General features: G+C 45.4%; 1 protein-coding gene across 2 annotated transcripts; it reads right to left on the reverse strand.

The window, feature by feature from the left end:
- Window positions 1-672: 672 nt before the first annotated feature.
- On the reverse strand, window positions 673-18079 carry LOC133127083 (frizzled-3-like). Of its 2 annotated transcripts, none has more exons than XM_061239714.1 (7): window positions 17876-18079; window positions 16158-16710; window positions 14016-14212; window positions 10974-11991; window positions 6201-6349; window positions 5462-5695; window positions 673-4696 (listed from the first exon to the last, which is right to left on the reverse strand). In XM_061239714.1, the coding sequence occupies exons 2-7, from the start codon at window positions 16350-16352 to the stop codon at window positions 4474-4476; spliced, it is 2016 nt and encodes a 671-aa protein (XP_061095698.1). In that variant the 5' UTR covers window positions 16353-16710; window positions 17876-18079; the 3' UTR covers window positions 673-4473. The 2 variants fall into 2 exon arrangements, with proteins under 2 accessions (XP_061095698.1, XP_061095708.1); XM_061239724.1 differs by lacking the exon at window positions 17876-18079 and adding an exon at window positions 17259-17643.
- Between the last annotated feature and the right edge of the window lie 4667 nt (window positions 18080-22746).

Below are 22746 nucleotides of genomic sequence, written 5' to 3' on the forward strand. Positions count from 1 at the left end.
GTTAACTGTGATTACATTTAAACGAGTCGTTAAGACTTTGGGGAAGGGGCCCTGAATGACGTTTTTAACTCCCATGGACCTAAACAAATACCATTTGACTTGCATGTTGCAAGTTGCGTCACAAACTTCAGGGGGGGATTAATTTGAGCGGTTCAATGAAAATGTTTATGGCTTGTACATTTGTGCTGGCTCCAAATTAAGTTAAGCAGCCATCTTACAGCAAAAACGGAACAACATAGGTCTGTGGACAGCAGGAGTTAATTTAAAATAACTGGCAAAGGGTTGGCTGAAATACCATGAATATTTGCTAGTATGAGGAAATGCTGTGCTTATAATTTGATGAAGTAGCAGCCAACACATTGGCCACATTCATGGTGGAATTAAGTCTGTCAGTCTTAAAACACATTTATTTTACGGTCTATGATGGGGTTGCCTAACCTTCTTTCTGGAGATCCACTGTCCTCTTGGTTTGACCCTGACCTGAAAATAGCTAGGGATCACATTGAACTGTACGTCTATGAAATGCATACTTCCTCTTATTTTGCCAATTTTTATAATCAATTTGCACCACACTATTCACCAAAGCATTAAAAAAGTAGACAGGGATTCATCTTCATATTTTAATTGTGTAAAATGACAACTTAAGAAATGTACTCATGAAACTCAGACAAACCGCATTCAAACGTCTTTTATTGACAAGTACCGTATATTGTATCTGATGCATTTCAATTTGGGTCTGGGGCTATAAAGGACTGCTTCCCTTCCCATTTGCACATCACTGACAAAGGGGAAAGAAATGGAGTGAAAGAACAGGTAGAGGAATCCTGGAAACAGTTGGCATAAAAGGGTGCCTGTGATTTATATACATGTGAAGAAACACCGATGTAAAAGTTTGAGGTTATATTATGCGGCGTTGTCTGGAAACTTCCCTTCTAAATGTTAATTTTCTCAGGCACTGCTTACATATTGCAGTGTATAAAGGCATATGCTAATAGAGGTTGGGGGACCTACATCTATGCAACATTCATCACCATAAACCCTTTCAGGTGTAAGATCACAATTATTAGATTAGAATCTTCTTAACTGAACATTCTAATGCTGATGTAACTATCACTACTGGTAATTGAAAGCAATGGGGTTCTAGGACACTTAGAATTTAGAAAAAAAACTACTCTTCAAATGTCTATTGACTATTTTAAAACATATTTTCCTCTCCAAAAATAAGCTGCTAAGCACAATGAAGGAGGAAGATGCTCATGAATTCAAATATGGAATTGGGAAAGTCAAAGATGGGCCACTTTGAACACAATCCATGAATTATGCCTCTAGGAGTTCTTCAAGCCAGTGAACCTGCTCTTGGAGAACAATAGATTGGCACAACTGCAGCAGGCCAATTTTTATTTTTTTGACTTGTAGAAAAAGATTTTTGGGAACAAATTCAATCTTTGACCTTGGAAGTGTCAACAGACCTATTGATGTGGGGACCAGTGGTTACAAACCATCTTGAGTTTCAAGCAAAACTTAAGAATTCCCTACAGGGGCTTTCAAACATTTTTGTAGTTCTCAGCTGGTCTTTGATTTCAGTAATTGGTTCCAATGGTTCAATCAAACCTTTACTAAGAAACCTACAGAGCGACTGAGAAAGAAGGACGGAAAAAAAGAGAAGCACCTTGTAAACAAACTTTTTTCAGTTGAATTCTGAACCAAGATAATAGCTGCAAAAATTTGAGGACCGCTGACCTGCTCCTGGGGAGCTGCAACGGATGTGCTTTTTACTCAAAACTTAGAGAGTAAAGAAACACCAACTTTTGGCCCGTCTCTTTTCAATTTTAGAAGATGCAAATTGAGGTCCAAAGTAACACAGATGGGTGGGTTGGAGGACGGAAAGGCGATCAAACCAGTCGGTAACACGTCATAGGCAAGTAGGCGTCACTAACAAACTATTAAAATACCAAATAGAGCTAAAGAACAATATAAAAAAAACAAACTCGAATGGAACAATGAATGATTAAAAAGGATTTTTAGCTAAACTAATCCAAAAATCCTGATCCAGACCAAAGGCGGATGGAAAAAGGATGGTGTAATTTGCAGTTTGAATGGGCACTCAACAAGAGGGGTGGGGTTGGGGCGTTCACTTGCTTGTAGGGTGGTTGCTATACACCAACTTGCATGTGAAGAATAGGGGCGGGGATTAAACAAATCTTTTTTTTGGGTGGCAGCACATGGCTTTTCTTTGCACAAAATGCCATGGTACAGCTTAATTTGATTTTTCTTTCTTTTAACAATAGGACAAATAGTGATCTATAACATGGAGACTGCTTTAGAATTGAAAAAGGGGTTTAATACTCATAACCCCTTCAACTGCTTATGTTGGTCAGTTAATTATCCACTTTCACCTGGTTTCATGGGTCTGAAATGTTTGCGTACTTTATCATGAAAACAGAAATGGGCAGACCCTGTGGCTCTCTAGGTCCATAGATGCAGATCCTTGACAGAGCATTTAAAAGGTGCGGAGCTAAGATAAGAGGTACCTGGAGGCAGGACTGAGGTAGGCTATGGATAAACAGGTGGAGGTTTTAAAGGACATAGTATTGTAGCACACTGGTATAAACGGCTAGTGCACCTCCAGTTTGAACACCTCGCCTAACCCCGAGGTATTAACCTGCCTGTGATTTCACATGCAGGAACTGAAGAAGGATTTTTAGAGAAGGATATTTACATTGCTGAATTTCATTGGAAATATAAAATTTGGCATCTCCAATCCAACCCGAATTTGTAATTCACGAATTATATACAAGTGTGCTCGAATATGCCCATGCTGCTGGGAGAGTGAAGACAACTCGCGGTTCTCCTCCGAAACCTTTTCGCACTGCAGCCACAAGCTGTGCACATACAGAGTGGAGGTGGAGGAGTCGGGTGAGCAATTGAACCACTGCTATTCCCTGCCAACAGAATCCCTCCTATATATCCACTGGGCAGTCAGCACTGGCGTGGGCCAGATTCAATGAAAGACTCTGGTGCTAACTCACTTCTGAGTGAGCTACCAAGTAGCCGCAGCACAGCAACTGCGACGACTTAAGTTCAATAAGAGGTAATATAAGGCCAGGCAGGTATCATTAAAACAAAATGAACAGCAGCATGTATGCCCAAGCCTGGAGTGTATAAATCCAGCCCTGATGCAAATGCCACGCCATTTCACCAGGAGGTGTAGTCAGCATTGACTGAGGGTTTGAACACAGGCAGCAGCAGGATGAGAGATTGCAGCATAAAGTAAAATGTACAGCAATACATATTTACAATTGAAAGTGGGCCTTTCTGGATGTTCTGAACAATCATTCAATCTTGAATTGAAATGCCCTGATAGTTCATCCACAGGGAAAGTGGTTTTATATATAAAAAAAAAATAAAAAAAAGCAGAGAATGTAGTGAAAAAGAATCACTCAACTGTCCCTTTTGAAAAATGCAATTTGGCTTTTTCCAACCAAATTTTGTCCCTGCGTTTTATCTTCATCTTCCAATCTGTGGAACTGCTCCATCAGGTTTGTAAACATGTCCCCTCGCTGAAATGTGCTCCATCATTTCGGGACAACAGTCTTGTGTTTGGGTCCTCACAAGTCATTATTTTCCAATCACTGTATTGGGTGGAACACCAGCAATGAAACGTCCCCAAACTTGCCACTGGACAGTCACAATTACACATGCTTCACATACCAAGCCAGCCCTTTTTAACAAAAACAACAGTGGCAACTACTACCTACCCAGTCATAAGATAAGACTGCAGTATCCATACGTTGGTGCCAAAAGAACAGTACTTTAAATTATTAGCATGTCAATGTTTCTGTACCCTTGCAAAAACCCAAGGCCCGTGCGAAAAGATTCTTCACCATACCATGACCACCGCACTTGGCCTGTATTTCTACCCTGAACACATTACCAGTACCTACTGAGAATCACAATTGCAGCAGCCAAATGACTTTCACATTTTACATTAGTGGGATGAATATCTTCGAAAAAGGGGCTTGTCATTTTTGCATATAGTGAATACGTTTTTGGTCATGAGTCCGATGCTTCTCCTCACACTGAATTGGACTCGTAAGTGAGCCGCTCCCCTGTATTCTGGCAATGCACCGTGGGACAGCTGCAGCCTCCATCGCATCAGTAGAACAGTTCATTATTTGTTTATACACCACGCTATATTTACACAATTGGGACATCGTCTTTCACAGTATCTATACACCTTCACAATATAAAAACAAAGAAAATGCATGTCCTAAAAGTTCCGGGGGGTTGGACAGGCAACAATGTACACCTAACAGAATTCAAGTCAAGTCAAGCTGACCATTCAAAAGCTGGGATTGATGGCCCTGAGGAGCAGGGTAACGGAAAACTGAGGCTGAAGACCACCTCCATCTCATCTTCGGGTCCACCACGAGAGAACCGTTCAGCCGAGGGTCCTAAGCCTGACGAGACCAATCAGGCGCTGGCACAGTCGTCCTCCACCACCTGATCCACGCTGGAGCCGTGGGTGACCACGGCGGGTGGGGTCTCGGTCTGGTCCCGAGTACTGCCGTGCCGTGACTGGTTGTTCAGGTGCTGGGTGCTGCTCCTGTGCCGTGACAGCGAATGGTCGTTGAGGTGCAAGGCGCTCCCGAACTGCAGGTGCTGCTCTGCTTCTTGGTAGCTGCCGGGGGTATGCCTAGGGAGGGGAAGGGATGGGGTCAGTGCAGTGGGCTGACAGCGAGTGACACCGCGTTCACATCAACCGAGTTATAATTTCTACCAGGCTGAGGGTGGGGCCAGAGGGAACATTGTGTCCTCTTAAGTAATCTTGTGCAGATTTTAAAAATCTTTCTATATTTATCTCTAGAAACATAACTAGAGTGCTAGCTAGCGAGATACTGCCATGAAAACGTATTGGTCACTTTCCTTTGTTATTGCATATTCGTCACACTGAATTGTTTCAGATCTTGAGACAAAATGTAATATTAGAATAAAATAAAATATTTTGATTTATATTTATTGAATGAAAATACGTATCACCTATATGACCCATGTGAAAAAGTAATTGTCTGCTTAAACTTAATTGGCCACACTACCTCTTGCAGCAATAAGTTCAACCATTGGGTACAGACTTTGAGGCAATTTAAGAACCTAATGTTGAATCCTACAGTTTTTTACTAACTGTACTAATGTGTGAATACATTGCTTTCACTACTGTTCATTTTGTTGTAACACTGTAAATGAGTGCTTCTGCATAGTTTAAATGCAATTTAACACTGTTCTACAGATAACAGCTAAGAGGTTCTTTTCAAAAGAACCCAACGTGCTTTGAAAACGCAGAATAACTACACCCAAGGCACTATGCTCTCTGCTCCCAGTGCCCCCAGGGTGCCAGTGTGGGAGCGGCAGGGGAACGCCACGGGGCGGAGCCCGCAGGCGTAGCGCAGACGGAGACCATTACCTGCCCTCGCGGGCGTGGCGCAGGCTGCCATGGCGACTGCTCAGCTTGCTGTGTACGCTGCTGGCGCGGCTGTGCTGCCCGTCGGGCAGGGCCAGCTGGGTGGAGGAGGCGTGGGTGGAGGTGCCCTGCGTGGAGGTGCCCCGGGACTTGCGCACGATGGGGCCCTGGGGCTCCCGCAGGAGCTGGGAGAAGTCCGGCTCTCGCAGGGCGCGCCTGCTCTCCTCCGTCCCGGTACTGGCAGAGAGGAAAAGAAGGGAGAGAGGCAAAAGAGATAGAGAGGAACAAAGGAGAAGAGAGAGAGATGAAGGAGGTGGCAGAGATTGAAGGTGGAGGAAGATTGGGAGACAGTCATCATTAATGATATCTAACCAGGACATAAAAATCATGTAGATAACACCTGTACCGTACACTAGAAAGGACCTCTAAAATTTAAACCCTACTGCACCCCTACAAGGTTGAACCCTGGATTAACCACAACAAAAGCTGAGTTAAGTCATATCAATCCCTTATTTTGCCTTTACATTCTCCCCATTTGAAACGGCTAACTATTTGCAGGCGCTCGTCCTCTGAAGGGTGTGCAGCTAGGCACCAAAGGTTTTTCACCGTGCAGTCCCCTGCAGTGTTGGAGGGCTTCATATCTGAAAATCCTGGAGCCCACGGGCCATGAGTACCCTATGAGTCGGGCGTCTCCTACTTTACAGTGACTTTTAGAAAAGAAGCAAGCTGGCAAGAGACTCACTTCTTGCAGTGGCGGCCGTGGAAGAAGCCGGCCCACTCGAAGCAGGTCTTCTTGCTGCCCACCCAGAAGACGGACGGGATCCCCACCACCAGCCCCATCAGGTACTTCATGAGGAAGAGCATCAGGTGCGGCCTCCCGGTGTACTCCACCTGCAACGCAGAGGCCCAGAGTTAGGGGGGTGTCACTGTCCACAGAGCAGGATTTGGGCAGGGTGTATCTCACCTCAGGGCAGGGGTTGGGATGGGGGGTGTACTTGTGTTTAGGGTAAAGGCTAGATGGGCCTAACCTGCCCTCAGAACAGGGGATAGGGGGGTGTACTGGTCCTCAGAGCAGGATTTGGGCAGGGTATACTTCTCCTCAGAGGAGGGCTTTGATGGGGTATACGTGCCCTAACAGCAGGGCTTAGTGTTGGCCTCGGGATCTGAATTAGCACGTTCTGCTACCCTCAGACAATCCATCTTCCCGTTCGGTGTCCACGCACGCACATGATACGCGATACGGCTTTGGCTCACAAGCCCACAATCATACCCACAGCCTCCCGCACGCACACACACTGTGCCTGAAGCACACACTGCCGCTTTGGCTCACACGCAACCGCTGTGGTTCACACACAATTGGCGTGGCTCGCTTGCACGCAACACCCCGGCTCGCACAGAAACGCTTCTCCCTCCGCGGCACGCCGGCGGTAGTCTCTGGTAACAGGCTACAGAACACAGCCCGCCCACCTCCTCTCCTGCAAATGGCGTCATGCCCAGAGAATCTGCTCAGATCATCTTTCCCAGGAATTTGTTAGGTCCCCGAGATACGGGTTAATTAATCATGAGACTGAATGAAGGCAGGTGAACAAATGTAGTCGCTCAATGTTAACACCGTTAAAACTGAACATTCGTGTTGCCAGAACAGAACCCAGACACGTCCCTGGAGCTCCAGAATCATGGTAGTCTATATCCTGGTTTTATCATCGATTGAATTTGATTGAGCTATTAATATCCGGCGGTAACCAATTAGTTGTTCGTTCACTCGTTTCTGACTCCAGTGAACAAATCATTAATGGTAATGAGCTGAACCGTATAGCTGTCTGCAATCATTCATAGCTGAGGGAACACAAATGAATCACCATAAATTACAGAAAAGGTTCTGCTGTACGACTCCTCGGGGAACTGGGCCGTCGATTCTTTATCCATTATTTATCATGGTGTTGTGGGATAACTCCCATCTTGGGAGGTGCGTTTAACCCCATACGTAGACCTGAGTTTTCTTCAGTCAATATGCAACAGTATAAAACCAATTCAAAGTCTAAGGGAAGGCTTTCTAAGCCTCCTGTGACTAGGTTCAAGCGCAGATATGATGCATTCTGCTCCAGAATCATTTGTCTAATGTGTCAGAGGCGTACGGGGCTGGAAGCACAGTATGCGTGTCATCTACCCAAGTCATTACAAAGTGCGCTTCTCTCCTTAATGCATACGGATTTAATAACAGGCAGTTATGCATTCCGTTGGATTTACCAAACATCACACAATTAACAAGGGTTGATCTAAAGATCATGTATAATCGAGGAGCAAGGAAGTCAGAAATCTTTCCAACAATAATTAAGGCTCGTTGGTTGTCACAGAAAATATTGACTAAAGTCACAGCAAAGTTGTTCAAATATCAAGGAAAACTGAAAAAGAGGCAAAAATCAGAGCGATTGGGTACATGTTGTAGCCAACATTGTGAGTTTTGAGTCTTTGGAGCGCCTGTTATTGGCTGCAGGCTGCGTTATACGATCCAAAACTGTCTAAAAATCTCGGAAAACAGGGAAAGACACGGAACTGCCAAAGAGACAAAAAGCATAGAATTAATCAAACCTACAACTTCTGCAACACCCAGCGAGAGAAATCATTACTCATCTGAGAGAGATAAAAGATCACCAAGAACCTCCCACACAATGTTCCCATTCCATCGCGACAATAATCAAGCCCTGTGTCATTATGCTCTGAAACCTGGATAATTTGAGACGGGATTTCTTGCCACAGCGGAAATATGACAGCCCACATTTAGTCCTGCACTGACCATATTGCTCAAAACGCTCTTACATCGCACCATAAGATACATAAATTTTCCCCACATCCAATGAAGAGCTTTTTTAACTGTGCAATTTCAGCCTCACTCGCTAAATGGAATTAGCAGGCGGTCCCATTCGCGGATAGCGTAATACGCTGCAGCCTTAATAAATAAGACGTTAATTTCACACAGACAGCGTACGCACCAAAATACCCTCGTCAGGCCACGTTTTGTGCTCTGGGTTTTATGCATGGCCCTTGGTTCTTTGTAACAGCTGTGGGTTTGCAGGAAGAGTTTTTTTGTTCTGCACCCACGGACTGAACTGCAGTGGGTGGCCCAATTTGGAAACTAATGAAGGCCCTTTATTTTCCTGTCAAAGCAGAAAATAAAAGGCACTGGCGGTCATTGTTTTGCTTGAGCGGCAGCACACGGACAGCGAGGGAGAGCGAGAACGGGAGCGAGAGAGAGAGTAAGGACGAGAAACGGTCACTCATGCACAGAAGCCATCTCCGCCATCACGCATCAGTGCTTTCAGGTCGCGGTGACTACGGCCTTTTTTTTTATTTTTTATTGTGTAGTCCTCCAAAACGTCTGTTTCCTGAGCCCTGCCTGCTGGGCCTCTTCAGCCTTAATGTCAGCTGGCAGCTGCGTGGCCTGCCCCGCCCGAACGCTCTCCGGACAAACCGCCATTCATCTGAATCTGAGCGCCTGTCGGAGGTCACGTCACACACTGATGGGCAGTGGCACTGCCCATAACACTGAAGGGGCTGAGGTATTGGCCGGAACATTCCAACCTCTTTTTGAAGGTCATGTCACACAGTAAATGTTTTTTTGGCCTCATATAACATTTGCTAACATTTGCTTTTTCTTAAAACCAATATCTTATAACCAATAGCTTGAATAATGTTATTGAAAACATGCTCTTATGTCATTTCATAATTTATTTTGTAAACTGCTCATTATAATTTTCACCGTCTCCAAATTATTCCTCATCTACCAAATGGCTAGTTTTAGAAACCATGCAGCCACACTTTCACCAATTAGGAGCCTATTGACCAACCTCAATCATTAACTTCATAAGTAAGTTTAGTTCTTAATAAGCAATATAACACAGTAAGCACAACATGAATATGGGTTATTCTTCATGGCCCGTACAGGTTGTTCTAATAATGCGGATTAAGAGGGTAAATAATCCCTCAAAACATGAAAATCTTCTGAAGAAAAATGAACAGCTTGTTAAAATTCTGCAATTGCAGTTAGAAAAAAAAAAAACTCAGCATACACAGTGTATCTAGCGTCATGAATCACCCTATAAGGTAGGATGAGTTCCCAAGGAGAACAGACAATAAAGCAGCCATTTAAAAAAACACACAGGCGGGTAAAAATCTAAAGATAAAACGTGCTAGAATAACCATGTCAATCACAAACAGGGTTCTGATTATTACTGTTACAATATCAGTTATGTTTACCCTTACCACTTATTTGCACATTTTGTGAACATTGGGTAGTAAAGACTAGGGATAGACACAGTTGCAGTTAGCAGTGCATAAATAAAATTGGCAAAATAATACAATATATGAACCCATGGTAGCGAATATCATGACCGGCATAACTATAGTGTGTTAGGCACGACGAGGAGAACCCCGGCAAACCACCATCAGCCACGACCAGCTGACTTCAAAAAACAATGGGGGAGAAAAACCACAAATCGAAAACAGGAATTTCATGAAATAATACAGAAAATCTATCTGGCTGGCAAGAAGGGGAGCATGATAGTGGTGCTAAGCCATATGACCTCCTGCCCTGGTTCTTTGTAATTCAATGAGAGGCGTGATGCCCATTTGATTTTCAGAGTGTCATGGTACAAAACTAAACTTAATCCCATTTCAGAAACCTTATATGGATCAGCCCGCAGATCTGATACATAAAAAAAAGAAAAAGGAAAATTGGAAGCGCTTGTTCTTTTGGGGGGCCTTTTTTACGATTTGGTAGAAACAGGTTTTTGTTCCGGTTTTCTAGTGAGTACAAATCAACCACACCTGCCTTCGTCGACAGTCCCCTGTAATTTACGGCTGCCTGGGGTAAAACGCAGGGCTCCGAGACGGCTGACTGAACCGCACCGTCAAGTGGCACGAGAGGGGCGGCGGCGGCCGCGACCGCAGCGCAACTGGCTTTCTGGCGCTCTGAGGGAACTTAAGAACAGGACGAGCATCAGGCATCAGAAGGTGAGCTGGTAAAAACGAGGGGGATGAGGAACTGCAGCAGCCGAGGGAGGAAAAGGACAGAGGGGATGACCGTGACGAACAGGAGCGACCCTCTGCATGTAGCTCGGGGGCAGAGAAATTGATGAGGAAGAGGAGCGAGAGTAATTACAGCTGCAACAGCGGTGTGGCCTGCCCCGCCCAAATGCTCTCCGGACAAACCGCCATTCATTTGAATCAGAGGTCACGTCACACACTGATGGGCAGGGGCACTACCCATAACACTGAAGTGGCTGAGGTATTCGCCGGAACATTCCAACCTCTTTTTAAAGCTCATGTCAGACAGTAAACGCATTCATTGCATTCATTCTTTTTGTTATAACCAATATCTTGCTCAAATAATGTTCCTGAAAACATGCTTTTACGTCATTTCAAAATGCATCTTAACCGCTCGGTATCATAGCTAGAGTAGCTACAGATGGGAGGAAGACCCCGCGGGTCAGCGCCGACAGACGGGACGGGTCCGTACCTTGGCGGGGCAGGGGATGTGGTAGTCCTGGCACCGGTCCTGCACCCACGCCGTCTCCCACGCCGCCCGGTGGCTCTGCTCGTAGACGTGGCACCCGATGACCCCAAGCAGGGGCGCCAGGTAGAGCGCCGAGAAGGCCCCGATGCGGATCATGAACTTGCCCAGCTTGTCGCGGTTCTCCTTCTCCAGCGGGATCTCCGTCCGTGCCCGGTTCAGCGCCGCTATCCCCGCCAGCAGGAGCCCCGAGCCGGCCGCCACGGCCAGGCACGGCGGGGCCAGCACGAACCAGCGGAGCGCGTCCGAGTCGTACAGCCCCACGAAGCACACCCCGCTCACGTTGTCGCCCTCGATCTTGTTGAGGGCCAGCAGGGCCACCGTCAGGGCCCCCGGCACGCCCCAGGCCCCGGCGTGGAAGAGGAGAGCCTTCTTCTCGATGGCCTCGCTGCCCCACTTGGGCACGGCCGCCAGGAACCAGGTGACGGTGAGCACCACCCACCAGGCGCTGCCCGCCGTGGTGAAGAAGTAGAGGGCCATGAAGAGCAGGGTGCAGGCCTTGTTGTGCGAGCCCTGGGTGACCGTGGGGCCCCTGCCCTGGCCGGGCCGGGCCGGGTTGCAGGCCACGCGGTCCTCCAGCAGGAAGCCCAGGAGGAAGGTGAGGGACACCATCATGTAGCAGACGGCGTAGAAGACGATGGGCCGCTCCGGGTAGCGGAAGCGGGCCATGTCGATGAGGAAGGTGAGGAAGGTGAAGAGGGTGGCTGACAGGCAGACCACGGAGGCGGCCCCGATGGCGTAGCGGGCCAGCCGGAGCTCGTCGCGGTCCAGGTACATGTTGGGGCAGGGTGGGGAACAGTCGCGCGTGCCCAGGAACACGTAGCCCAAGTCCGGGTCCACCTTCAGCTCACGCGGGCACCAGAAGCCGTAGTCGCGCCGGGACGAGTCGGGGGTGTCCTCCGTGGGTTCCGCCAGGGGGGCCAGGTCCTCGGCTCGTGGGTATGGCTCGTCGCAGTCAGGGAACCTGCCGGAAGAGCTTTCATTAACCGTCTGAAAAGTAGGTTTTTTTGGAATGTTTCTTCCCAAAACAAACATTCCTCACTGCTTTCTGTTACCAGCACTGATTGTTATATCAGCATGAACATTATGTTAAAGGTCCCAAATTGTGAAATATGACATTTACCTTATGTGGATTATAAAGGAGTTGAAGGCTTAAAGACACAGCCAATAACAGCCAGTCCTTGGACATGAGAGGAGCTGGAGAATGGACACTTAAAACTGGATATAGATTGTTTTTGGTACTTAAAACCACACAAATATCAGGACCTAAAATAAAACACTGGAAAATACACAATATGGGACCTTTAAGAACATTATAATTAATTGTTGTGGCCTTACACCTTAAAGGGTTAAACATCCATGGTGCAATGACCGATTCTCCTCACTGCACCAAACAATAACAACAAAAATAGATTCCTATGAAGCCTTACTCAAATTATTTACTGCCATTTAGCTCTTATACGGAGCAACTTAAAATGCAGCAACAAGCTCTCAGTCCATAGCACTTAAAACTGGCAGGCACTCATTCAAGCACAAAATCAAGAGGAGATTTTCCTATGCACACGCAACCCCCCTCCCCCTACATTCAAAGATCAGAAATGTCAATAAGGCATTTAAGAGATGCCGACAAGATGATGCATTACAAGAAGGAGAGTACACAAGGAATGGAAAAAAAGAGGTTTTAATGAATCCTTAATCGGTGACTTGTTTGAGCAAATCGATACGTATTGCACTCCACAGCAAAATGCAAGGACTGCTTGGAATCGATTAGGTCACAATAGCAAGTGCGAAGGCCATCACCACCTCTCTCTCTCTCTCTCTCTCTCTCTCTCTCTCTCTCTCTCTCTCTCTCTCTCTCTCTCTCTCTCTCTCTCTCTCTCTCTCTCTCTCTCTCTCTCTCTCTCTCTCTCTCTCTCTCTCTCTCTCTCTCTCCTCTCTCTCTCTCTCTCTCTCTCTCTCTCTCTCTCTCTCTCTCTCTCTCTCTCTCTCTCTCTCCATACGAGGCCTCGTTGTGGACAAAAGTAATTTGATAAACGCGAGAGGAAACAAACAATTTCTGTGAGAAAGATCTAGTTGCAAAGTGTCCACCAGACCATGTGCGCCGTCCACTGGACCTCTCACAGGGTTTCAATTACTCTCGCTGGCTAACTGGACCTTTCTCGCTTAGGTAACCAGATCTTTCTGGAAGGGTTTGTCTCCTCTCGCGATTTCAGAATGACTTTTGTCCACAATGGCGTCTCATATTTCTGTAGGGCCGCCACCTCTGACCTCAGGCACAAATGGAGGCGCTGGCTCGCGATTTTGAATAAAAACGGATGGAATTTGAACTTTATACACATACAAAAGCCAAAGCTGATATGGAAGTATTTTAGTTGTACTGTTCGGAACACGGTGAGCTAAGTCTGTGTCTGGTGCACGGTGAGCTAACTCGGTGTCTGGAGCACGGTGAGCAAACTCGGTGTCTGGAGCACGGTGAGCAAACTCGGTGTCTGGAGCACGGTGAGCAAACTCGGTGTCTGGAGCACGGTGAGCAAACTCGGTGTCTGGAGCACGGTGAGCAAACTCGGTGTCTGGAGCACGGTGAGCAAACTCGGTGTCTGGAGCACGGTGAGCAAACTCGGTGTCTGGAGCACGGTGAGCAAACTCGGTGTCTGGAGCACGGTGAGCAAACTCGGTGTCTGGAGCACGGTGAGCAAACTCGGTGTCTGGAGCACGGTGAGCAAACTCGGTGTCTGGAGCACGGTGAGCAAACTCGGTGTCTGGAGCACGGTGAGCAAACTCGGTGTCTGGAGCACGGTGAGCAAACTCGGTGTCTGGAGCACGGTGAGCAAACTCGGTGTCTGGAGCACGGTGAGCAAACTCGGTGTCTGGAGCACGGTGAGCAAACTCGGTGTCTGGAGCACGGTGAGCAAACTCGGTGTCTGGAGCACGGTGAGTTATAACACGTTATAACGCGTTATAACCGCCCCGGAGTGGGTTTGCAGTTACCTGCCGCAGTCCATTTCCTCGGGCCAGGCCACGCCGAACACGTCCAGGAGCTGCTGGCACTGGCGGCGGGCGCGCTGGCACAGCCGGCGGCAGGGCAGGGACACACGGCCGTACTCTGCACACACCGGGGCGTGCAGCGCGCACAGGAAGGGCCGCAGGTCCGGGGAGCACTGCAGGTTCACTATGGGGTGGAAGGGCTGTGTGGAGACAGGGTGGTTACAGTGACGTCAGTAAGGGCAGGAAGACCAAGACTGGCTGACACATGATTACATCATCTTTTTAATGCGTTATTAGCTGATGCTTTTATCCAGTTGATTAGACTAAGCAGGAGTAATACAGGGTTAATGGTCTTGTTCAAGGGCCCAACAGCTGTGTGGAACTTAACCTGGCGACATCGGGGCTTGAACCACCAACCTTCCAGATCCCAGACATGTACCTTAGCCACTAGGCTACAGGCCGCTCCCTACATTACAGGCATTTAGCAAGTGAGCACAAGGATAACAACTTAGACCCTGGAGAGCAGGGGTCACCAAACCTGTTCCTGGAGATCTACCATCACTTCAACCCTAATTTGGTACACCTGATTCTACTAATTAGCAGCTCAATGAGATCTGAAGCCGTTGAATTCACCGCGCTCTGTTGCGGTTGGAGTGAAAACCTATAGGACGGTAGATCTCCAGGAACAGTGTTGGTGACCACTGCTGTAGAGTAACCTGTAGAGAAACAAAGACCAAACAAACAAAAGCAGCAATAACAAGCAGCAACAACAAAAGCATGATGCTTTCTTAACCCCTGTGACAGCTAGACAATGCCCTGCTTTGGCTTTCCATGGGAACAATGAGGAGAAAGCCCAATTCAATTTATCAGTACACAGAATAAGATGCTGTCTCTGTGCCAGTGCCAACTTCATTTCAATTGATACTCTAACCCTGAAGCGGCTACCTCTGATCATGCAGTCATGAAACTAGGCCAAGAGCATAGTGGTTAAAGTACATGACTGGGACACGCAAGGTCGGGGGTTCGATCCTCGTTGTAGCCACAATAAGATCCGCACAGCCATTGGGCCCTTGAGCAAGGCCCTTAACCCTGCATTGCTCCAGGGGAGGATAGTCTCCTGCTTAGTCCAATCAACTGTACGTCGCTCTGGATAAGAGCGTCTGCCAAATGCCATTAATGTACTGTAATGTAATTAGGCCAAGATACCTTCCTCTCTGCCACAGTCCAGCTCATTTAGCATCAGACGCCCTTCACTTACACCAAGCTCAACCAATAATGTTGCACAAAACACCAGCACCACACAGACCTTCCCTCTCACCAGCTCAAGAAAATAACCGAAAGAGCACTGCTTCAGTGAAAAATCATATTAATCAAACTAGTAATCTCCCTGCTAACGCAGTCCATTAATAAAATTCACTCTACAACAAAGGCAAAGTCGGAAGAGTAGCCGAGAGCTGTAATGTACACCCCGCCCGCACCTCCACACACAAACCTGTTTGTGTACGTGGAACTGCTTAAAAACAAGAGATGATGCGCTGATAAAGCAACTTAATACCCCTTCGGCAGGTGCGCTGGCCCCTAGGGTTGGGCGGGCCGGGAAGCACGCTGCATGCTGGGAGCCGGAGCCGTTACTATGGCATGTAAATTTCCGTCTCCCGTGGGAGGCGACAACAGGCCCGGACTCATTTGCTCTACGCTAGGCCTCGGCTCCCACACAGCAAGCCACACGGAGATCATAAACACATCATTCAGGACCCATTATCTGCATCACACATTGTCCCAACACAGACGTGCCTCACGGTTCACCATTTTCCCTATTGAGGACAAATCAATTTAAGTCTAGAAAGTCAAATGCATCAATCAGCCAAGAAAACAGTTTTACTTATTTGGCAGTGAACCATGACAAGATAATGAAGATCTGTGTTTAAGCATGTTTGGAAAAGCTGCACTCTATCCAAGCTGCACAGTGATCTGGGAAAATGTAAGACTTATTTTGCATGGGCAAGAATGCAGCCACAAGCACTTACACATCGATAACAACAATTTAGTTGTTTCTCATTAGTCATCGATGTAAGGCTTAAGATAGCGGGCGGAAATGGAAGTGTGGAGCCATTGTGATACCAGGGACGGAGGCAGGCACTGTACCTCCATGGCGAGCTCGGCGCTCTGCTGGTCATAGTGGTCCAGCAGGTTGGGGGTGAAGGTGGTGTTGTAGGGCAGATCCTGGCACATGCGCATGGTAATGGGTTCGCAGGCGAAAGCGCTGTGGCTCTCCGACGATTCGGCCTGGATGCCCACACATGTCGTCGGTGTGGATAGAAATATCCAGAACAGTATCATTCTTCTCCAGCGGGGTCTCCGACGCTCAAGCGTAACAGTTCGGTTTGGGACCGGCGGATCACTGGCCTATATTAGGCAATACAATCCCTGTACTGGTTCTAGGTACAAGCCATTGGCCATATAATTCCACAGATTTTAACGGCGAGATTCGTCGCTTCCATTGTGTTCTGTAGCGAGTCCAATTCCATACAGGGCGTCCATTGATCGATCGGTTGTCAGTCTTATACTATGGAATCCACTATTAACGGCCACTTATTGTGAGACGACACATACACCCCATATACGTTTTCCTAAAGCCGTTGTGGTATCCAGTTTGAGAAGTTCAGCATCCTTCCTTCACCAGCGAATATTAAGTTACCTGGAAAGCAATAACAACAAAACGAAAGCAAACGTTACAACACAGGCTAAATATAGCATTCTTAGCAGGCCCTATTCGGAGCCCCATTCAACAAACATAGCTAACTGTCTTGGTAAGCGGCCTATAATACAGAAGGTATGATTTGCGCAAAACAAATGCTCGATAACTAGATATGCAAATGACACCTAGATGACTGGGTGGCAGACCGGTTTTATAATGCTGTCGAAAATGTTAGCTAACGGCAGCCAACATAAGTGTTAGCTAGTGTAGTGCCCAGTTCGCAAGCAATCCATGCCCCATATAGCTAACGTTAGTTAACATTCGCTAATTAACTAGCTAAGTCTAGTAACGTTAGCTAGGTATTAATATTTCATTTGATACGCCTAACGTTAATTTGTGAGTAGAAACCCCTCCCAAGCAGACAAAAAGGAAATTTGTCAGCAGGCTGAATTAAAAGCCAACTTCTAAGGTGGTTACGTTACCCTGGAAATAATTACATGCCCCGCAGTCTAGTTAGCCTAGTTGTCTACCTAGCTAGTTAAATTTACCCAAGTTAGCACTGCTGGCGTCCAGGTTTGCCACGGATAAGCGCGTTTTCCGTTAGCTAGCTAAAATGAGCAAATCTAAATTGCAATACCAACAGTTAGCTAGAGTAGCTAGTTTTTTGGACGTTTTTTAATCACTATAACGTTAGCTATCCAACGAAGCAATGGCAGCTAGTTGACTGGTCACTTAGCTTGATAGCAAACCAGCCTTTACGATAACTAGAGTAGCCTAGCTAAGTATAACGTTTGTGATTTTCAAGTGAGGATAATTCATTCTCGCTAATCTAAATTATCCATCGAACTCCGCTTAATAGCGACTACCGAGACAATAAGCACAGTAATTAACATTGTCTATTGTGTTGATGTTTTTCTTCCAGTCGTTCCCCATCAAGTTAGCCAATCGGACAACTAACGTTAGCTTGCGCTAGCAGCGGGAACGAAACAAAGCAATGGCTAGCGAGATCCAATATTGGCCATCAAGCTAGCTAGCGAACTGAATACTGCAACTGCACCTGCTGCAGCCTGATAGCTTTCTGCCATATTAATCGCGAATTTACTTAAATGTAACGTTGGGTTACACCCATAGATTATTTCGGTTTTTATTATTGGACTTCACTTACCGTATTGTATCTGCAGGTCCACGCTACTGGCAAACAACGAAGTAACACCCAGCACAAACGACACTGCGCCTAGCGTGTGGCGATGGCGAAGACCACACCACACAGCGAAGTAATGAGATTAGTCCTTGTTGTTACCATCAAGCAAGTCAAACGTGCCTGTCTGTCAGGATTAGCTACCAGATTGGGAGAAACTCCGAACGGAATCTCCCGGAGAGAAAATGGGTGTCACTCTGGGAGAAAATGGTGGCGATTGTATGTATTACATAAAATTGATCGCCCCCTCATATCTTTGTGCAAAAATTGGACAGCTGGGTCTTTCTGTCAGTTCACAATTTAATAAGATAAGTTTAAATCTTTTTTGGATTGTGTAGCTATGTTTAAATTGGAGTGAATTAAGCCCAACACATACAACCCGATGGAGACATAGAGTTGCACAAAAATAAATTGCTATACCATAAAGACTTCAGAGACAAAGCAAATTACAACGAACCAAACCTCCATTGTGTTAACCTTAAGGAAGAAATTATGGAAGAATATCCAACTCTTGAGCCTGTTGGTTCACCTCAGTCTTTAATTCGATCAGTTAAACATTTTGTTTCCTTTGGTAATTGTTTGCAAAATTGTACTATATGTGAACATGGGGATTTCAATAAAGTTCTGTTCTTCGTGGCGTGGCATGCCATTTGGCTTAAAAGGATAAATAACCTTCCTAAATACAAAAAGCATTTAAGAAACATTAACAGCTTGTTAAACTTTTAGGATTGCAATTGTGGTTTAAATGAAAACCAGCATACACAGTGGACCCCAGGACCGAGAACCACTGGTTTACAGGATTCAAGGGGAGTTTTAAGTTGTCTGGCAACCCAGCTCTTAATGAATATTCCTCCCCTTTTACCTACACAACGCCTCCACCTCATCCAGTGTGATTCCGTAAAAGGGTTTCTACTTCGATAACGAAATATAATTTCATTGTAATTTGCTAAATGGAATTACGATATCCGCACAGAATCCCATGTGTGAGCAAGGGTGCACTACAGGTACTGACCTAAATATCTTATACACCAACATAATGATCAACTCAACGATAAAGCAGTCATTTCCTAGAATGTAGTGAGTTCTCTATTAGGATAGTTGCTATCAAATTTGCCAGAATCCCTCCCCATGTGTTGGTATAAACCATTAAATAAGGATAATTGTAACCCTTAACAGGTTTTAATTTTGATCTATCAGAGGGCCTCTGAACATACCAACGGCAAATCAGAATGAAAAGCACAGATGAAAAGTAGTAAAGTGATGATGTTGTCACAATCAGGGGCGCCGTAAAAGGGAGGGGAGGGGGTATTCTTGCCTGAGTTTTACATTTCTAAATAATTGGACTAACTAAAGTAATATTGTCTGAATAAATAGGCTGAGAGACTGAATACAAAAAGGCTCGCTGACTGAAGCCCCTCTCCTCTACGCTCAAAGTCGCAAATGGTTTAGTCCACCCTGCAGGCAGGATTTGTAAATAACGCGGGTAATGACAGCTGATGCTTGAGCGTTTGTTAATTGTGCTTAAGCACTCAAAGGGAACTTTCCCTCTGAGAAACGTCGATAGAATGTCTATTGTTTACTTACAATTTCTCTGGAGGAATTATCATTGTTGTCCGTTTCGCTGTTGCACATTTCTACAAAAGCATACTTGTACATATAAATAATATTATCTACGTTTTGTATAGGCGCTCTGGAACACCGTGAGCTTCTCTGACCAGTAACCGTAATGCATTTGATAAGCATAGGCCAGAGGTGCCCGGCGTGGGTGTAGGTTTTTGTTTTAACCCAGCAGTAACACACCTGATTATACTAATGAACTAATCCTGTTCTTTAATCAAGACCTTAATGAGTAGAATGAGCTGTCTTAGTCCTGCGCTAAAACAACAACCTGCACACACACCGGCCCGTTCTGGATAAGATTGGACACCCCTGGCATAGGCATTCTCCCCGTCCGTGCGCAATCAACTAGAGTATAACTTCTGTCCAGCAAAGAACCGACGACGAAAAGCATTTGATATATGTAATGAAATTACGTTTCCAATGGTGTTTAGTTTGTTAGGCTTGCATAAAACAACGCAGCATCTTTCCACCTACACAACGAAATCGGTTGTGCTTAGGCAAAGCAGTTCTTGAGATTTTATGCCGGAAAAGTTTGACGTTTTACTCTGCAACATCTGCGATGCCTACGTCTAAAGAGTCGTCCTTCTTTGGAGGACTTCTAAGGAATCACATGTGAGTGAATATTTCTGAGGAAGACCGAGAAAACGCCTTTGACTGCACAACACTTTTGACATTTTCAGTGACATGACCCCATTTTATATCCGTGAGCTTTTAAATACATTTTCAAAATGTGTTATTATTCAGCATGCTTATAAATAAGGAGCCAGCCTGCTTGTGAATAATAAATAGAATACTGCAGCCCGCCTGACCACCAGTCCGTCCAGGTCGGCTCATGTCACCCCGCTCCTCATTGCCCTCGACTGGCGACCTATTGCCGCATGCATCCGCTTCAAGGCGCTAGTGTTGGCATTCCAGGCTGCTAAGGGGACTGCCCCACTCTACATCCGAACCTTAATTGCTCCCTAGACCACTCCGGTCTGCCAGCTCTGGTCGCCTTGTGGTTCCCTCATTACGAACACCAGGTGGTCAAGCTACATGTTCACACCCGTTTTCCGTTCTGGTTCCTCAGGGGTTGGAATGACTTGCCTAAAACCTTAGTCCTCCCACCTGATTTACACCCCTCCCTTCCCTCTCCGATATCCCTCTCGTGCACCTTATATCTATAAAAAATATATGCTTTTTGGTTAGAACAGTTTTGCTATTCATGGATTTGATGTTTTTAACTTGTTAAAGAACCTATGCACTTGTAAATCGCTTTGGATTAAAAGCGTATGCTAAATGACTAAAATGAAAATGTAAGTAGTATGTGAAATTGTGGAATATCTTTGACTTCTTCATGGGATTGGTTATTTGACAACTTTAATCAAGGACCTCAATGAATAATGCCCCTGGTCACAATAATGCAAAGGTAATCAACTGCTGCCAATTAAGCTTTAGTCATTACACATACGAGTCATTCTCAGCCAGAAACATTCTATGGAGTTCAGATATTATGATGTTGGACCATGACTCCTTCTAAGGTCTTCTTTTCCTTTCTTTCTCTCTTCACTTCCATTCTTTCTTTTTTAAAATTTAGGTTGAGATGATATTCAGTTTCTATTTCCTGTCTATTGTCACATGCAATCTCTCAACCAATAGGAAATGCATTTCTAAAGGACCCAGTATACTGTCAATTAAATTGTAGTTGTGCATCTTTCTCACCCTACCTATCTCTCACCGTCTTTCCGTTGCTGTTTTTCTTATTTACTCTTTCCTTTCAGCACCTGCCCTATGGCAATTGTGTACACTATTTATCACAATAGTGTATAATAGTGTGATGTATAGAATTTTATTTATTATCTTCATGCAAATTTCTGTCTATTTCTCTGTCTTTTTCCACTGTAACACAGCCTCTGAACCAAAGGGCAGTGTACTCTACATTGTTTGCAGAGATCAGATATGGACCAAGGATCACCACCATCATCTTCCACAAAAATACTTTATGGGAGAAATTTTATTTATGGGACTATGTAATGAATATGAGCAGTTTAAAATTTTTTTAACAAATAATCCACAACATAGTGTTTCCACAGATGTTTCTCACCTATGGTTTGGATGTCAATTTGCAAATAAATATTTTTACCATTTAATTATTTTGATAGTCATGTGCACATCAGGGTTTCCCAAACTCAATATCAGGATGGGGTTGCCTTAAAAACTTAAAGATAAAATGTGTTTTTTGTCTCTTTTAAAATATGTGAAAATTGGCCACTGCATGTTTAACATTACAACAACCCAACTATAATAAAGCAATGATGCAGGAGAGGTTGTGGTATGGCTAAAGGGTGTTAGGCACAAGATGTGCTTGGGTGGGGTGTTGGGGTTTTGGAAGTTTGTGAACATTCATTTGGGGTCACATGAGAAAAATGTTTGGGAACCCCTGGTGTACATGCAATGCAGTACACCATTTTTGTCACTGAGTGCTTTCAGCTCTTTAGACAAAATGTAATATTGGACACAGGGAACCGGAGTCATCATAAAACCTTTTTTTTTTTTCTCATCTCATTTAATAAAATAAATTACATTCATCCAAATCACTGCAATAATTGCCCCCTTAAACTTAATAACTGGTTACACCACCTTTAGCAACAATAACTGTATGGACCACACCAAAACTTTAATTTAGTTAAATTTCAACCATTCAGATGTGCACTTGTTTGTGTGCGTTGGACGATTGTCTTGCTGCATAATCAATTATACTTCAGATTCAGCTCACAGACCGATGACTGGATTTTCTCCTTAAGAATCTTCTGGTACAGAGCAGAATTCATGGTTCCTTCAATACTGGCAAGTCATCCAGGCCCCGAGGCAGCAAAGCATCCCAACACCTTCACACTGCCAGCATGTTTAAATGTTCAAATTATGCTCTTACTGTGAAACGCTGTATTTGCTTTATGACAGATATAATGGGACCCGTGTTGTTTAAAAAGTCCCACTTTTCACTCACCTGTACATAGAACTTTATCACAAAAGGCTTGGGGATCATCCAGGTGTCATGAACATCGACCTTAGCTGAGGCTAGAGGGGCCTGCCGTTCTTCGGATGCTTTTCTGGGATCTTTTGTGGACGAGCTGACCCTGTGTCCTTGGAGGAATTTTGGCAGGCCAATCATTCCTGGGAAGATTTATTTATGTTCTCCATTTGGTTGCAATTATTGCAGCTATAGGTGGTGCAATCAG

This window comes from Conger conger, chromosome 1 (genome assembly GCF_963514075.1).
Source record: "Conger conger chromosome 1, fConCon1.1, whole genome shotgun sequence".
Taxonomy (NCBI): Eukaryota; Metazoa; Chordata; class Actinopteri; order Anguilliformes; family Congridae; genus Conger; species Conger conger.